The sequence below is a fragment of the Hevea brasiliensis genome, chromosome 8 (assembly GCF_030052815.1).
Source record: "Hevea brasiliensis isolate MT/VB/25A 57/8 chromosome 8, ASM3005281v1, whole genome shotgun sequence".
Lineage (NCBI taxonomy): Eukaryota > Viridiplantae > Streptophyta > Magnoliopsida > Malpighiales > Euphorbiaceae > Hevea > Hevea brasiliensis.
This window is the reverse complement of record NC_079500.1, coordinates 90,238,167-90,257,041: the sequence shown is the minus strand read 5'-3', so window position 1 is coordinate 90,257,041 and position 18,875 is coordinate 90,238,167. Positions and strand designations below refer to the sequence as shown.

At 32.3% G+C, this 18,875-nt stretch overlaps 2 protein-coding genes across 2 annotated transcripts; one reads left to right on the top strand and one right to left on the bottom strand.

The window, feature by feature from the left end:
* Positions 1-1,456: 1,456 nt before the first annotated feature.
* Positions 1,457-3,103, bottom strand: LOC131182147 (uncharacterized). The gene is made up of 2 exons (XM_058150797.1): positions 2,865-3,103; positions 1,457-1,670 (listed from the first exon to the last, which is right to left on the bottom strand). Exons 1-2 carry the CDS (start codon positions 3,101-3,103, stop codon positions 1,457-1,459), a joined length of 453 nt encoding a protein of 150 aa, XP_058006780.1.
* Positions 3,104-15,058: 11,955 nt separating this feature from the next.
* Positions 15,059-16,869, top strand: LOC110648912 (lysM domain receptor-like kinase 3). The gene has a single exon (XM_021803289.2). It carries the CDS (start codon positions 15,447-15,449, stop codon positions 16,734-16,736), a length of 1,290 nt encoding a protein of 429 aa, XP_021658981.1. The 5' UTR covers positions 15,059-15,446; the 3' UTR covers positions 16,737-16,869.
* The last annotated feature ends 2,006 nt before the right edge of the window (positions 16,870-18,875 follow it).

Below are 18,875 nucleotides of genomic sequence, written 5' to 3'. Positions count from 1 at the left end.
ACTTAATACAACAGAAACTATAAAGAAGAGTTGAGTAAATAAGCCAATGATGAGCAATAAAACACTTTGAGCACTTTGAATGAAAGCTTTAATGATTTTGAACAGTAGAGGGACTTTCATTAAGTGCAAAATGGCCAAAGGAAGGTGTATTTATAGCTTTGGAACGTTTTTTACCGTTGCAGAACTCATTTGAACGTTACAGATACGAATTTCAAGAAAATAGCCGTTATTTTGTCGTTTTCTGCGATGTTGTGCAGAGTTGAGACAGTTAGCATACTTGAGAAAATAGCAAACCAGTTAGCATACTAAAATAAGTAGCAAACCAGTTAGCATACCAGGAAAACTTTTCTGCATAACTTTCAAAACTATAAAACTTTACACCAAATCATATTCAAATACTTTTAGGCCAGTAATGATATTTAAAAGAAAATCTTTTGAGGGATTGAAAATAAGCATCATTGACTTTTACTCCTCAATTCTTTTCACAAGTAATCCTAAAAATAAAATTAACTTCTATACTATGTGTACCTTCAATTCTGATTTTCAATGCAGCCTTGGAAGGTAACATTTTCTTCTTTTATCTCCTTTGATTCGTCCTGTGTTATCCTTAGAATGTCATCCTTTCTTCAAAAGCACGAATCCATCATAAAATCCTTGTGACTTTTCCTTTTTGTTCTTTTGAGAAACACAACACTTAAAACAATGTTAGTTTGATTCTAGTTGAGTTTTAGTATCATCAAAATCTATGCTCCTTTGAGCTTGTGGGGTCAACAATCTCCCCCTTTTTGATGATGACAAAACTCAATTGAATCACCATGTAAATGTTAATAAGTGTGAGTATGTGTATGAATGTGTATGTGAGAATAACTCCCCCTATGTATGTGCTTATATCAACAATTAATCACAAATAACTCCCCCTTAATAATTTCAATGAAATATTCATAAGCATTTTCTTAAGGAGTCAAGTGTGACTAAAGATACTAACTAAGTATACACAATATGCACATTAATCACAAATTGTATATCATTCACAAGGTATATCAACAATAATCACAAACTATATTATCCACAAGTAATCACAAACTATATCAAGTATTAAGATTACCATTCATTACTTTTCTCCCCCTTTTTGTCAGCATCAAAATAATATGGGAGAAAGCATGTCAAAATTCAGTCTAAGTGCAGTAAATAAAACAGCCAAGACAGAAATTGATATAGCAGACTAATTTAAAATTCAGAAAAACCAAAAGTAGCAAACTAAGTAGCAAACTAACAGACAGACTGTTAGACAAAATTCAATCAGAATTCAGTTTATCCTTTCAGCCTAGAGCTTCTTCTGATTGGTTTTGGAGCAGCCATTTTCAGCTTTTTGGGCTTGACAGGTTTATCACCAAAGTTTGAAGAATTTCAGCAGCCAATTCAGTTCCTGGTGTCAAGGGAATAATAGGCCCAGCTGCTAAGTCGATTCTGTGATAGTACTGCACTTCACTGTAGACTTTTTGCCAGTTTTAGTCTTTTTGCCAGATGGTTTACCAGTTGCCTCTTTCTGTTTGCTTCTTTGTTCCTTTTGAGCTGTTTTTCCCTTTCCTTTTGCAGGAGCAGCAGGAGCAGGGGTCTCTGGTTCTGCTTCAGACTCTGAGTCACTCATATCCTTCCCACTATCTTCTTTGCTGCCTCCATTACCATTCCCATCATCAGAATCATCTTCATCTTTTTCAGCTTCATCTTCTTCCTCTTCTTCCTTTTCTTCCTCTTTCTCTTCTTCTTCTTCTTCTGTTTCTTTCTCTTCCTCTTCTTCTGTTTCTTTCTCTTCTTCCTCTTCTGTTTCTTCTTCTTCTTCCTCTTCTGTTTCCTGTTCTTCCTCTTCTCCTTTCTCTTCTTCTTTCTCTTTTTCTTTCTCTGTTTGAGGAGCAGAACCAGTAGCAGCTTTACTGGTTTCTCCAGCCTCAGTGGTTGAAATACCCAAATGAACTTTGATTTTAAACAATTCTTCCACAATTTTGTACATCAACATCAAAGTGCCATCAACTTTAGAATCAAGAGCATTCATAAGAACAGTTTGAAAACCTCTAAATTTTTGTATCTCTCCAAGTTCCATTTCAACAAATCCTCTCAAGTTGTTTACTTCCTCCAAAATTCCTTCAACATTAACAGTGCCACTTGCACTATCCTTAGAACTAGCACCTTGTTCAAATCTAAGCTTTCTACCATCATCATCTTTTTGCAAACTTGTGATTGGGATCATATTGGTCCTAAGTTTCTCGATTTCCAAAGGTATCCCAAAGTCTCTAAACAGACCATTAAGAAGATGGGCATAGGGTAGCTTGTAAGGTGGTTTCCATTTCATGATTTGCTTCAGCATAAAATAGGCAAGATTAAATTCAATTTGGTTCACAATATGCCAAATTATGCAGAGATCAAGGGTACTCAAATAGTTGGGACTGCCAGTTCTAGGATTCAACACATAAATGATAAAACTATGAAGAATTTTGATGTGTTGATGAGCATGGGTAATGCTAGTTTTATCCTTCACTTCCCCTTTAAACACTTCACCCTCAAAATCTCTTTTGTTAAATCCACCAACAGCAAAAACATCTTTGTGGGAACAGATTTTATTCCCACTGTTTGGAATTCCTAGGGCTTTGGCTAATCTAGCAACTGTCACTTCATAGATTTTCCCTTTCATTTTCACCTTAAAAGACTCATCTTTGTCAGAATCATCAACCCTCAAATTCTTATAGAATTCTTGAACTAAATCCACATACACTCCTTCAGTGTCAGAGCACAATTTATCCCATTTCTGATATTCGAACAAGGATTGTAAAGGAACAGAAACTTCAATAAAAACAGGCCAGTGGATATACCTTGGCTCATGAATGGCCCTCTCCATATGCACAACTGGAGCTTTTGAAGTCTTTTTCTTTTTGGTTCCCTTTTCTTGGACAGGCTCACTGGTTCTTTTCTTGGGTGTTTCTTTTGATTTGCCAATTACCAGAGGAGCATCTTTTTGTGTAGGGGGAGACGCAGGAACACTTGCATCAGTGGAGTCCGATGATGAATATGTGGGGATTTTAGCTTTCCCTTTTCCTTTTTCCCGCGCCATAACCAATCTCAGAAGCAAGATAGGCCGTAAGGACAGTGAGGACTGAGATTATAAATTCAGCGATGTGAGCAGCCAATATATATTCATATATATAATCAGTCCAAGCATGTCAAAATGCATTTAGCACAACTGAGCGCAATGTCATAAAAAAATAGAACAGACAGCAAGAGATATTCGGGTTCTTAAGAATCAACGGCAACCGATTCATGATTTTGTTATATACAACATTTTTACGAAATGTTAATGCCCAAAAAAAAAATAAACAACTAAGTGCGAAAACAGAGCAAACAAGTGAAAGCAGATCAAACAGATTAAAAAAAAAATCACTCAGCATATTGCGAAAGGAAGACAAACAAAACAAGCACAAATAAAATGTAAAACGCGATTCCATTAAAGTTTTAGATTTTATACCTGAGAGATGCAGAGACAGAGAGTGCGAATCGATTCAAGCAAAAAATATCCAACAGGAAATAATTTCTTTCGGCAGATTTAGAGAAATGACAAAAATAAAAAAACTTGGGGATTTTCTATCTTGAAACAATCGATTTAATCGATTCACTGCCAATGGGTTTCAGAAATTTTAAGAGTGATGAAGGGAGACGATGGCTTGGAAGGTTGCGAATGGAATGGGTTTGCAGATGGAGACGCGTTCGTTCGGGTTTTGGGAGACGAGGCGACGGAAGAAGAAGGAGTTTTGAATTTTAAAACTGAAAAGACACAACTGTAGGTATTTGCAGAGAATGGGTAGTGTGTAGCAGAGGAGGAACAGTGAGAAGATTGATGGTTCAGGAAAAAAATTTGAGTCCCGCGCTAATTAATGTGTTAAAAGTCCATTTTGCCCTTAAATCACATAAAGATACAATACTCTAAGTAGAGGGGTATTTAAGTAATATGGTCTTTAAACATGCAGAAAAGGCGCTCGAAAGAAAAAAAATTTTAGAGATTTAGTGCAACCAGACCTGACTTCCAGTTTGCCAACGAAAAAGTAGGAGCAATGGTAAAGCATTTAGCAAACAAGAAAATTAGCAAACAGATTAGTATGCCACTGTGATCAAATTCTGTAGATTACTGTTCATATCTGATAAGACCCAGAATTTTTCAAATTACACCAGAAATATCAGAATGCATTTTTAACACTACAAACCAATATATATCACTTCATTTTCATATGGAAACATGAGAATGCATCAAAACTTAATCAAGAGCATCAATCATACCAAGTTCTCTTCTTATTTTGCAAAAAATTTCCTCACTAAGTGGCTTTGTGAAAATGTCAGCAAGCTGTTTTTCAGAAGGGACAAATTCGATTTGAATATCACCATTTTGAACATGATCCCTAATAAAATGATGTCTAATTTCAATATGCTTGCTTCTAGAGTGTTGAACAGGATTTTTTAATAGGTTTATAGCACTAGTATTGTCACATCTTATGGGAATGTGATCAAATTTAATTTCAAAGTCTTCAAGCTGTTGTTTCATCCATAAAATCTGTGCAACACAACTTCCAGCTGCAATATATTCAGCTTCTGCAGTAGAAAGTGCAACAGAAGTTTGCTTTTTACTGTGCCATGAAACTAATGCATGACCTAGAAATTGACAAGTTCCAGAAGTGCTTTTTCTGTCTAATCTACTACCAGCAAAATCTGAATCACTATAACCAATAAGATCAAATGATTCACATTTTGGATACCATAAACCAATGTTTTGAGTGCCAATGAGGTACTTAAAAATTCTCTTAACTGCTACAAGATGAGATTCTTTTGGACATGATTGAAATCTTGCACATAAACATACACTGAAATGAATATCTGGTCTAGATGCTGTCAAGTAGAGTAAAGAACCAATCATACCTCTATAAAATTTGTTATCTACCTCTTTACCTTTTTCATCTTTCTCCAATTTAATTGTTGAGCTCATGGGAGTTCCAACACTTTTCATATCCTCCATTTTGAATTTCTTTAGCATATTCTTTATGTACTTGGACTGATTTATAAAAATTCCATCTTCCATTTGCTTAATTTGCAATCCAAGGAAGAAAGTAAGTTCACCCATCATACTCATTTCAAATTCACTTTTCATCATGTTGGAAAATTTCTTACAAAGTGAATGGTTAGTAGCACCAAAAATAATATCATCAACATAGATTTGCACAATAAGCATGTCTTTTCCTATTTTCTTAATGAAAAGAGTAGTATCCACTTTTCCTCTTTTAAAATCATTTTGAAGCAAAAATTTACTAAGTCTCTCATACCATGCTCTAGGAGCTTGCTTTAAACCATAGAGAGCTTTAGTAAGCTTGTAAACATGATTTGGAAAGTGAGGGTCTTCAAAACCAGGAGGTTGAGCTACATAAACTTCTTCATCAATATATCCATTTAAAAATGCACTTTTAACATCCATTTGATAAAGCATGAAATTCTTAAAACATGCAAATGCACACAACATTCTAATAGCTTCAATTCTAGCAACCGAAGCAAAGGTTTCATCAAAATCAATACCTTCCTCTTGGTTGTATCCTTGAGCTACTAGTCTAGCTTTATTTCTAATTACATGTCCTTTTTCATCCATCTTATTTCTAAATACCCATTTAGTTCCAATAACAGAGTGCTTTTTAGGTTTAGGAACAAGTTTCCAAACTTTGTTTCTTTCAAATTGATTTAATTCCTCTTGCATAGCAAAAAGCCAATTTTCATCATTTTGAGCATCATCATATGTTTTGGGTTCAAATTGAGAAACAAAAGCAACATTACCAAAATATCTTCTAAGTTGAGCTCTTGTCATCATTCTTTATGATGGACTATCAAGAATGTCATCTTTGGAATGATTTCTATGGTACCTCCATTCTTGTGGAATATCTTGATGTTGAGGTTCCTCAATTTGTAGTTCTTCCACATTTGGTTGGGAGTCTTCTTGAATTTCAACATTTGTGGAGCAAGGGAGTTCTTCTTCTTTGTCGTTTTGATCATGCTCCACTGGTTCTTTTGATTCAAGCTCATCATTATTCGAACTCTTTGAGTTTAGAATCTGCTCAATTTCATCATCACAAGAATCTTTCCTTTGCAAGGAAGTGTTAGCATCATCAAAAAGTATATGCATTGATTCTTCCATGGTCAATGTTTTTCTATTGAAAATCCTATATGCTTTGCTATTTGTTGAATAGCCTAGAAATATTCCTTCACAAGATTTAGCATCAAATTTCTTGAGATTGCTGTCTTTGTTATTCAAAATGTAACATTTTCAACCAAAGACATGAAAATATGCAATATTGGGTTTTCTTTCTTTCCATAGTTCATAAGGAGTTTTCTTTAAAATGGCTCTAATGGAAACTCTGTTCAAAATGTAGCATCTTTGTATTCTGACACGCTTGAGAAATATTTTGGTAAACTGTTTTCATTCAGCATTGTTCTTGCCATTTCTTGCAAAGATCTATTTTTCCTTTCAACAACTCCATTTTGTTGTGGAGTTCTAGGAGCTGAAAATGTATGATAAATACCATTTTGAGAGCAGAAATTTTCAAACAAATTATTTTCAAATTCTTTTCCATTATCACTCCTCAAAGATGTAATGCAATATCCTTTTTCATTTTGAATTCTTTTGCAAAAAGCTTCAAATATATCAAAGGTTTCATCTTTATGAGCAAGAAAGAAAGTCCATGTGAATCTTGAAAAATCATCAACAATTACAAATGCATATGCCTTGCCTCCTAGACTTCTAGGTGTGATTGGACCAAAAAGATCAAGATGTAATAATTCCAATGGTCTAGACGTAGTTACAACATTTTTTGATTTAAAAAATGATTTTGTATGCTTACTAAGTGCACAAGCTTTGCATTGAAATTCTTTTTCAAATCTTAGCTTTGGAAGTCCTCTAACAAGATTCCTTCTAGAAAGTTTAGCAAGTGTACTCATGCTAGCATGTCCTAATTTTCTATGCCATAACCATGCACTATCATCTGAAGTCATAAAGCATGTTTCACAATTTTTTTCAAGACTTGTTAAATCAAGTAAGTAAATATTATCTATTCTAGCACCAGCAAACATAACATTATTTCCATGAATTTCATAATGTGTAGAAGTAAAAATCACTTTAAAACCATTATCACACAATTGACTAACACTTAAGAGATTATACTTTAATCCTTGTACTAATGCAACATTCTCAATGCAAGGATTTTTACCAATAGTTCCACATCCAACAATTTTAGCTTTGCTTTTATCACCAAATTTGACATAACCTTCTTCTTTCAAAGTAAGAGAGGAAAACTTTCCTTTATTTCCTGTCATGTGCCTAGAGCAGCCACTATCAATGTACCAATGTTCTGTTTCCAGCATACTCCTTAGGCAGACCTGAAATCAGTTAATTGTTCTTAGGTACCCAAGCAACTTTGGGTCCTTGAATGTTAGTAACATTAGGTAGGGTTGATTTAGGCACCCATACTTTCTTTGCCTTAAAGGTTCCTTTCCTAATAGGACAAGCATTAATCATATGACCTTTATGATTACAATAAAAGCATGTAATACTCGGTTGAGAAAAGGATGTAGCTTTAACAAAAAAACTGTTTGTATTTTTCATACTTCATAAATCCATCATATCCAATTCCAGATTTTTCATTTGTGGATCTTTGATTCCTAAGAAGTATATCAAGTGTTTCTTTTCCTTTTGTAAATTTAGATAAATCTCTTGTCAAAGATTCAACTTTTTCTTCAAGAATTCTGTTTTTCTCAAGAAGTTGTTCACACACTTCTTTTGATCTTTGAAGCTCATCATTAACTTCCTTAAATAATTTCATTTGAGATTTGTAAAATTCATTTTCCTTTGAAGCCATACTCAAGGAAATATTTTCTGATCTTAAAGCACAATTTTCATGAACCAGAATTTTGCATTTCTTTCTAAAAGTTCTATATTTATCATATGTCTTCACAAATGCAAGTTCTAATTCATCAACATTAGAAAGTTCAAGATTTACCTCATTTTCACTATCTTCGATGTGTGAGCTTTCACCTTTTTCTTCAATTGCCATCATACAAGTGTTTGTAGCTTCTTTGTCACTTGTTTCATCATTTGATGAAGAGTCACTGTCACTCCATGTTGCTGCCATTGCCTTTTTGCTTTTGTCCTTTCTAAACTTGTTTTTCTTCTTCAATGTAGGACATTTTGGCTTAATGTGGCCTGGTTTGTTACACTCATAACAAACTATTTCACTTGAATGATTTGGAGTCTTTGGAGCATATTTCTTTGTGAACTTCTTGTATTTGCTTCCACCTTTTCTAAATGCTCTTTTGAATCTTTTGACTATCATAGCCATATCTTCATCATCATCACTTGAAGCACTTGAATCATCACTTGAACTAGCTTTAAGAACAACATTTTTCTTTTTCTCATCTACTTTTTCGGATATGAAAGCTATCCCTTTCTTTTTCTTTTGATCACCTTCATTCTCATCTTTCTTATAAATCATCTCATGTGCAATGAGAGAACCAATTAGCTCATCATAGGTGTATTTTCTGAAATCCTTGGTGTCTTGAATAACAGTAGTCTTTGCTTCCCACGTCTTTGGAAGAGACCTCAAAATTTTCTTTACAAGTTCTTGTTCTTCAAATCTCTTTCCAAGAGCTTTAAGTAGATTTACAAGGTCTGTAAATCTGGTACTCATCTCAGCAATAGTTTCACCAGGTTTCATCTCAAATAATTCATAATCACGGATGAGGAGGTTTGCCTTTGACTTTTTTACCACATCAGTTCCTTCATATGTGACTTCTAGTTTGTCTCATATTTCTTTTGCAGTTTGACATCCTGAAACACGATTATACTCATTAATATCAAGAGCACAATGAAGAATGTTAATAGCCTTGGCATTTGTAGAAATTTTCTTCCAATCATTATCATCAAATTCAACTTCAGCTTTAGGAATTTGTACAGTTCCTTCACTGGTTTTATAAGGAATATAAGGACCATCTTTAATTATTCTCCAAGCATCAATGTCAACAGATTGTATAAAGTTTCTCATTCTAGTTTTCCAAAAAGAGTAATTTGTGCCATTAAAAAGTGGTGGTCTAGTGATGGAATAACCTTCAGCTATGGGGGCAGGTATACCAGCAGAATTTCTAGATGAACTAGCCATGTGTGTGGATCACTCTAAGGGGTTTAATCCTCAAGCAAGAGAGACAAGCTCTAATGCCAAATTGATGTCCCAAAATATATCCAAAAGGGCGGTGAATTGGACTTTAAAAACAATTTTCGGTTCTTGCTCAAAACCTTTGAAAATTGCAGCTAGGTTCAACTTAATTGACTAATGTGAAATATGAACAATATAGCTCTATTGACAAGTTGATTCAAAGTTAAGCTATATGCAATCAGTATACTGATATAGCAGACTATATTAGCATTCAGTAAATATATCAGTAATCTGGATAGATTTTTAACACAAACGAGCGAGAATACGGATATACTAGCCGACAGATTAAACAACAAGCAGATTATATCAGATATCAGCAGATTTACCAGTAAACTGTTTTTCTCAGATAGCAGCAAGATCAAGAACATATGATATCAACTTTCATATCAGCAAAAGCATATCAATCATAAAGTTAAAATGCATAAATGTAAAGAGCAAGGGTTGAGAAAATGAACACTGAAATTTTTATAGTGGTTCGGCTTTAACTAGCCTACATCCACTCTCTCAAAGATCTCACTTTGAGTCTTCACTTCACTATTCTTCTCTTTTAAAGGCAAGAGACAAAAGCCCTTTACAAATCTTCTCACCAAAACTTTTACAAGTAGCTTCACACTTCTACCAAGTGTTATCCCAAACACTTTTCACAACCAAGCTTCAATAGGTGCTTGAATGACCTCTCATAAATGATAATAATGTGTTTAAAACTCACTCTCACTCAATACAACAGAAACTATAAATAAGAGTTGAGTAAATAAGCCAATGATGAGCAATAAAATACTTTGAGCACTTTGAATGAAAGCTTTAATGATTTTGAATAGTAGAGGGACTTTCATTAAGTGCAAAATGGCCAAAGGAAGGTGTATTTATAGCTTTGGAACGTTTTTTACCGTTGCAGAACTCATTTGAACGTTACAGATACGAATTTCAAGAAAATAACCGTTATTTTGTCGTTTTCTGCGATGTTGTGCAGAGTTGAGACAGTTAGCATACTTGAGAAAATAGCAAACCAGTTAGCATACTAAAATAAGTAGCAAACCAGTTAGCATACCAGGAAAACTTTTCTGCATAACTTTCAAAACTATAAAACTTTACACCAAATCATATTCAAATGCTTTTAGGCCAGTAATGATATTTAAAAGAAAATCTTTTGAGGGATTGAAAATAAGCATCATTGACTTTTACTCCTCAATTCTTTGACAAGTAATCCTAAAAATAAAATTAACTTCTATACTATGTGTACCTTCAATTCTGATTTTCAATGCAACCTTGGAAGGTAACATTTTCTTTTTTTATCTCATTTGATTCGTCCTGTGTTATCCTTAGAATGTCATCCTTTCTTCAGAAGCACGAATCCATCATAAAATCCTTGTGACTTTTCCTTTTTATTCTTTTGAGAAACACAACACTTAAAACAATGTTAGTTTGATTCTAATTGAGTTTTAGTATCATCAAAATCTATATGCTCCTTTGAGCTTGTGGGGTCAACATGTTTCTTTGTTGGAAGACTGCGTGTACTGTCAGTCACTTTGCCTGAACCTGATACGAATGAATGGAAGTGACTGGACGCAGACGGCTCACATGAAGACATATAGGACAAGTGCTCACATCTTCAAATATATATCAGCTCCTAATGAAGCCCAATCTTGGAGTTGTTCTGAAATTTGTAATCATATCCCTGGGGATTTTGATAGGCTACTTGGCACATTTTGTAATGAAAATTTTGGCCCTTCTTTTGCTGTTGTATACTGATCTGTTTTTCTTCACATATATAATTTTTTTTTTCTCGTAGTTTAGAAATGAAAGTCGGGAATTTTAATCTGTTTAAACTGACGTGTGTATATATATATATATATATATATATATATATATATATATATATATATAGTGAGACTTGTTTAGGATTTATCACAAGCAACCATTATGATGCGTAAAGTTGGGAATTTTAATCTGTTTAAACTGACGTGTGTGTGTGTGTGTATATATATATATATATATATATAGTGAGACTTGTTTAGGATTTATCACAAGCAACATTATGATGCCTATGATCAAACTGTGGAATGTAGATCGATTTCATAATTTTTCTAAGCACACCAATTTAGGGATGACAACGGTTATGATACTTGTAAAATCACTCTATCAGAATTCGAACCTAATTAATATTATCAAAATCTGAAACCGTTTCAAATTCAATTAAAATTTATTTTCAACTACCCGAATCCGTTTCAAACACAATTATTATTACTTGAAAAAAACTCGAACCCATTTAATTTTATATATTTTAATTAATATTTTGTATGAAAATTATTTTGAATAATAATTTATATTTTAAAATTTTAATAATTTCATAAAATATTTAAATTTTATTTTATATAAAATAAAATATATAAAAATTTATAAATATTATTATATAAAATATATATTTTATATTTAATTAAATATTTATATAAATAAGTTTGAGTAACGGATACTTAATATGTAAAACTCAAATTCGATCCGAACCTGTCACGGATATTATTTTTTAAATCTAATTCTATTCCAAATCCGATTATATAATACCAAAATTTATCTTATTCAGATTCAATGATATCGAATATCCATAAAAATCTAACTGTTACCATCCCTACACCAACCAACCGTCAGAGAAAGTTGAAAATGGAGTGGGGTCTCTATAATGGAGAACAATGACTTACACAAGTATTATACTTTGAATTTACTGGCTGAATATTATATGTTATCACTCAATCTTATAAATTTTTTCATAAAAATTGTTAGGATTTTAATTTCTCTTATGAAATTCATTGAATTGTAATTTAATTTTATAAAAATTATTATAATATAAAATTAAAAATTTTTAAATTAACATATTAAATTATTAATTTTTTTATAAATAAATTTATTTTATTTTATTAATTTCTTAAAAAAAGTATGCATATAATTATTTTCTTTCTATTGAATTCTTCTCCATTCTTTTTTTTTTTTTCGTTCTTTATTTTTTCTCATCTAAGAATCACTAATTAAGTAAATTTATTTATAAAATAGTTAATAAATTAATACATTAATCAAAAAAATTTTAAATTTAAGTTATAGTGATTTTTATGAAATTAAATTAAAATTTAATAAATTTTATAAAATAAAATTAAAATTTAATAAATTGTATAAAAACAAAAGTGCGTGACAGTCACAGCAACCGAGCACACAACGAATCCTAAAATGCCTTTTTATTTTTGTATAATTTTATTTCAGATTTTATATTAATTTAATTGCAAAAGATAATAGCCTTCTTCACTTGCATTTAGTTCCCAAAATTGTCCACTGAATTATAATTGGTTGCATTTCCCAATGGTTATTGCATGGAAACCTGCCCATAGGCTAATTTGATAATTTCTGTCTGATTTTGAGTTGGAACATCAATTCAGCCGATCTCACTGCTTGAATTGGCTTTGATTTGAAATGATTTCGATTTCAAATAGTTTTGATTTGATATAGTTTTGCCCTAATTTTGATTTGGCTTATAGTATTATCAAATTATAATAAATTTTTAGATATCATTTATCTAATTTTTAATATAAAATAATTAAAAAGACCTAAATATAAATTAAAAAAAAAGAAAATCATTTTCTAAATCAAGCCAATTTCCAACCGGTTGCGATTCAGGTTTAAAGAAGGGGAGACCACAATTAACCCCCATATACCCCAATTTTGAACTGGTTCATAAGGCAGAACTATTGACCTGGACCAATTCTAATTCGGTTTACAATTCGATTTAACTGTTGAATATAATCAAATTGAGTCATTAAATTAAATCCCCATTTCTTAAGACTAAAATCATTGATCTAATTCTTGTTTCGACCTAAAAGCAGACGACATCCTTATCTACCTTTAACCACTTCTAATTTCCTCAATCTTTGCATTAATTAATTCATATTTATAAAAAAGAAAAAAAAATGAAAAGGACAGGATCTTGAAAAAGTACTTTGATTAGGGATCACTAAAGATATTTACTGTAAAAATTTAAATTCAAATTTGATTAATAATTTTAGTATTTAAATTATTTTAAATTTAATTAAAATTCATCCTAAATTATATGTTTTCATTCCAACTCCAATTATTTTGACAAATAATATTTGAAGTATTAAAATATATTTTACTATAAATTTATCTTTTAAAATTTTATTAAATCTTACAAATATTTAAATTTTATTTATTTAAAATTTAATATTTAAAAATTGTAAATATTATTATAATATATATAATTTAAATATAATTTAATCTTAATATACATATTATTTTACAAATTAAAACTTCTCTAAAATTTAATTATATTTAATTTTATTTTCAAATTCCTTAAAGGTTTCATTACCATGATTAATTATTAGAATAATGTGATTTAAAAAATTATTTATAAATTTCGCGTGAATATGAAACTATTTTTGTAAATAGTATTTGTTTAAAGATATTTAGAAATGTATTTTTAAGTAATATCACATCATATTAAAAAAATATAAAAATTATTTAAAAAACATATTATTTAAAATAATATTTTCAAAAATAATGTCATATTACGTTAGAAAATAAAGAAATTACTCAAGAAAATGTTACTGAAACATTCCCATATCACGTCAAAAACATTTGTCAAAATTTACTATAGAAAATGAGCCATTTATAAAAATGTTAGTAATATAAATAAAAATAATAATTTTTATTTTATTATTAATATAAATTGAATTTTTTTATTATTTGGAAAAAAAATTTTATTAAAAGATGAAAGGAATATTTTTAAATTTTAATTTTAGTTATGTTATTTTTTAATTCTAAAAATTTTTTAATTTATGTAATTTTGATTTGAAATTATTTCTTTCATTTTTATTAATTTTCATTCTAAGAAATAACTCATAAAAAATATTCTTATGTTTATTTAATTCGATAAATAATTATAAAATTAATAAATATAACATAATAAGTTATAATTTAAAATTTTTTTCCAAGTAATTAAAAAGTTAATTTATATTAATAATAAAATAAAAGTTATTATCATCATTTATATTATTAATATTTTTATCAATAACTGGAGAGATCATTATCTATAATAAGTTTATTAAAAAAAAATTGAGTTGCAAAGTAAACAATACAACGAGCAGAGAATAAATTTTTTAAACTTCACATTCTTAAGTTTTTAAATAAATTTGAATAAATATTTTAAAAAATATTATTTTAAATGATATTTTTTTAAATAATTTTTTTACTATTTAATAACATCATTTTAAATAAATTATCTTAAATAATTTTTTTATATTTTCTATGTCTTTTTAAATATTTTGACATGACATGATATTACTCAAGAAAACATTTCAAATTAAGTTTTATTAAATTTGTAAATAATTTTATAAATAATATTATTTTAATAATTAATCCTTATTAATAATACTCACCTTATAAAATAAGAAAATTTTAAATGCATTAACATGTAAAAATATATATTTAATCAATCAAAACTTAGAGAATCATATTTTATAATAAAATTTATCCTACTTTTATAATAGGACTTATCATTATTTCAGTAATATATTAATTTTTAATTGGATTAGTACATATCTGAGTATATAGGCCAGAATCACTCATGTCTTATGGATTTATTTTTGCTTTTCAATATATCTTAAACCTTCTTTTAAAGAATAAGTCACACAATTATAATTATCAGAGAGATACACACGGGTGTATCTAAAATAATAATAATAATAATAATAATATCTAGAATGGGGACGGTTGCCATTTCGTCAAAACACAGCTAAGCGGAATAACGTTTCATTATATGATTCCTCCAATTTGCCACCGGCCCTTGTCTTCTGTCTTATTAATATTTTCTTTCATCTTCTTCCTTGATTTGCTCTCTCTGTCTTTTTTTTTAGTACTTCGGAAAGTATCCATACACTTCTCTTTGATTTTGAAGTTATGGTTATACAGCCCTGACAAGGACAACACTGCAAACCTCCAAAACAATCCCATGTTCAAAGTTCCCATCTTTCTGCAATTTCACGCATTGATTTGATTCCTAGACTGTTGTTTTTATGCCACCCCACCGCAGCTGCCGCCGCCGCCGCCATCACCAGCAACCACCACTAAAAACCCAAGATTGTTTCTGTTTGTTTCTATTATCCTCATGTCCTCATGTGCAAATCAAGAAAAAGCACAGATGTAAACCACTCTCTAACCCCCAAATCCCGCCCTTCAAAATCATCTTCTTCTGCAAACCCATCTTCATCATTATCATCATCATCCAGCAATTACCCAAGTCTCAATTACCCATCATCATCATCCATTAATTACTCTTCTTCAGGCTTCTTTAACAATAACAAGGACACTTCAAAATCGTCTTCTTCTTCTATCTCAAGCAAACGCTCTCTCAAAAGCCTGAAAGAAGCCGCTTTACCAGAGAACCCAAATATTTATGACTTTGCTGAAATCTGCAGAGCCACTAACAATTTCCTATCAAAACCCTTTTCTTCTTCCTCCTCTTCGACCTCTTGGCGCTGCCAGATTCGCCGGAAAGAGGTGGTTATTTTCAAGCGCAAGTTCCGCCGCCGTGACCCCATCGAATTACCGGAGCTCCAGCAGCGGCTATCCACTATCTGCAGGAGTCATCATAGCAGCTTGATTAAGCTTCTGGGTGCTTCCACGTCAGGGAATTGTATATATCTTGTGTATGAATACGTTAATGGTGTTAATTTAGCTACTTGTCTAAGAAATCCACAGAATCCCAGTTACACGGTACTGTCAAATTGGCTCTCGCGGATGCAGATTGCTACAGATATCGCTCATGGGCTCGATTATATTCACCATTGTGCAGCTTCAAATTCGGGTTTTGTCCATAACCATATAAAAAGTTCGAGCATATTAGTAACTGAAGATTCGTTAAATGCCAAGATTTGTCATTTTGGGACGGCGGAGCTGTGCGGGGAAATGGAGGGGAGTGAAAGATCAGAGGCGAGAAGTTTAGGTAGGAGTAATAGTAAAGGCATGAAAATTGAAGGGACGAGAGGATACATGTCGCCGGAGTTTCAAGCAAGTGGGATTGTGACGCAGAAATGCGATGTTTATGCTTTTGGAGTGGTGGTTTTGGAGTTGGTATCAGGGATGGAGGCGTTGAGGTACGTGTTTGACGAAAGGAGTGGAGGGTTTAGCAGAGTTAGCGTAATTGAGAGGGCAAGAGAGGCTGTGAGCAGCGGTGCCAGTGGGGTGAGGAACTGGGTGGATCGGAGGTTGAAGGATTCGTATCCAGTGGATGTGGCGGAGAAGATGGTTTTCGTGGGGTTGGAATGTGTGGAGGAGGACCCACAGAAGCGGCCGGATATGGAGCAGGTGGCCGGTAGAGTGTCTAAATTGTATTTGGAATCCAAGAATTGGGCTGAGAGGATTGGTATGCCAATTGATTTCTCTGTTTCTTTGGCACCTCGATGAATGAACACAGTTTAGCAGAAAAATGGCAGATCAATAGGTGACTCTGGTTTTGTTTATTATTTCTTTTGCAGTTTTGAGTACCCTTTGATATATATATATTTTTTCTGTATAATGTATAAAGAAAATTTTCATAGATCCATTCTTTGAAACAAATGGATGAAATACAGACAGCTTCCATTGTTATCTGCAATTTTTGTGCAAACTTTTAGTTGCTTGACTTGTGAAGAGCATTTCCAGTGCACTGAGAATCTCTAGAATATCATTGAACTTATGACCCATCTAATATTCAGTAGAGTATAGCAGATATACTGTTACAAGAAAATCAAATATTTGTTTATGAAATGTTCACAATCTCACAAATTTGTTGTATGCTTGGTATTGAAAGCAGTGAGTGATAATGTAGCTACAAGTCTTGCATCCTTTGATCTGTCATACAAGTTTTTGCTTGGCCAAGAGAATAGAGTTTTGTTTCTGTGACTTGGTTTCATACGAGCTTGTGGTTCTGCCACCAAAATGAAAGAAAAATCAATTCCTCCAGAATGATATGAACTAGTTTCATAATTTATATGATTTGGCATACGCAGAAGAGACCCTTCAATTCATAAGGATCCCAAGTGAAATTTGATGTACAAGTCGATGGAGCTGAGATGCATCTTAAAAAAAGACAGAAAACAGATGCTCCCAACAACAGGGCTAAAACATCCTCAATATTTCTTTTGAGACAGTCATGCATATGTTTAAAAAGAACAAGATTATTTTATGGTTTTGTCCGGTTCTACTGCTGAGCATGGTGGATACATCAGGAATGGAATATGAACAATTGGAAGAAGACAGATGTCTTGACCACTGACCACTGTTGATGTTGGAATTAGTCAGCCAATGACTCAATAGAATGTTTTATAGTAGTTGTTTGCATTCGTGTGGGTTCACCCATCATAATCTGAGAGAAACTCTTGGGTCATTCCTTTCTTATACACCAGGCCATGTCATATCAGGCTGCCAGAAGGCCTTCTTGTGGGGTTGAGAAGGCCTTCTGGTGGGGCTGGGTAAGGCAGAGGATTGGGTATTTCCCTTGTTGCAGGAATGTGGACAAATATAATAATGAATAAAGGGTATCTCTATCTATGAATTAAGAGCTTTCAACAGTTGAATCTTCGCCATTCAGCCATTCAAGGGCCAAAACCAATCCCAATATGCTTGTTAGTCACCCATGATTCCATTTCAACCATCAGTCGTGTTGTCGACACCCGTAGCTAATGGATTGGCATTGGTTTGAGGAAGACCCAACCGAACCCATGAACCCAAATTGCCTGACAATCGGTCTTCCCAACATCTCCCCGACCATTCGTCGCCACCATCAACCTCACTGTGTGCTCCAAGAAGTCATTACAACCCTTCCTTACTGCCGTTTAGTTGTCTGAAATGGGTTTTGCGTATATTTATATTTAAAATATATTTTCTTTAAATGATCTGTCATACAATTTAATTGATTGCGTTAGCTGTTTGATCTTTTAGTATCTTGCTATTGCTTGGCCAAGAAAACAGAGTCCTTAGTATTGTTTCAGCGACTTGGTTTCATGCAAACTTGTGATTCTGCCACCAAAATGCAAGAAAAATCAATTCCTCCAGAGTGATATGAACTAGTTTCATAATTGAAGTGATCTAGCACACCCAGAAGAGACCCTCCGTAAGTATCCCAATTGAAATTTGGTGTTCAGGTTGATGGTGCTGAGATGCATCTTGAAGTAGCCATATAGCTACAAAGAACAGAAAACACACGCCGCCAGCAGCAGGGCTAAAATATCTTGAATATTTCTTTTGAAAAGTGATTGTTATATGGTTTTGTCCGGTTCATTAAGCAATTAGAAGAAGAGAGATGTTTTGACCGCTGACCACTGTTGATGTTAGATGTTGAAAACCAATAGAATGCTGTTGTCAGTCCAGCTCGGTCAATGCCTTCCCTGGATAGTCAGGCCGGCAACAATAGACTTGAGGTTATCTCGCCTGTATAAATCGGTAACACTATCATCCACACATATCATGGAATTCAAACCCTACCGTCAGGCAGTGTTTAGACTTAAAAAGGGCCCAACTATTAATGTAAAGTCTGTTCGGTAATATTTATTGTTTTAATAATTA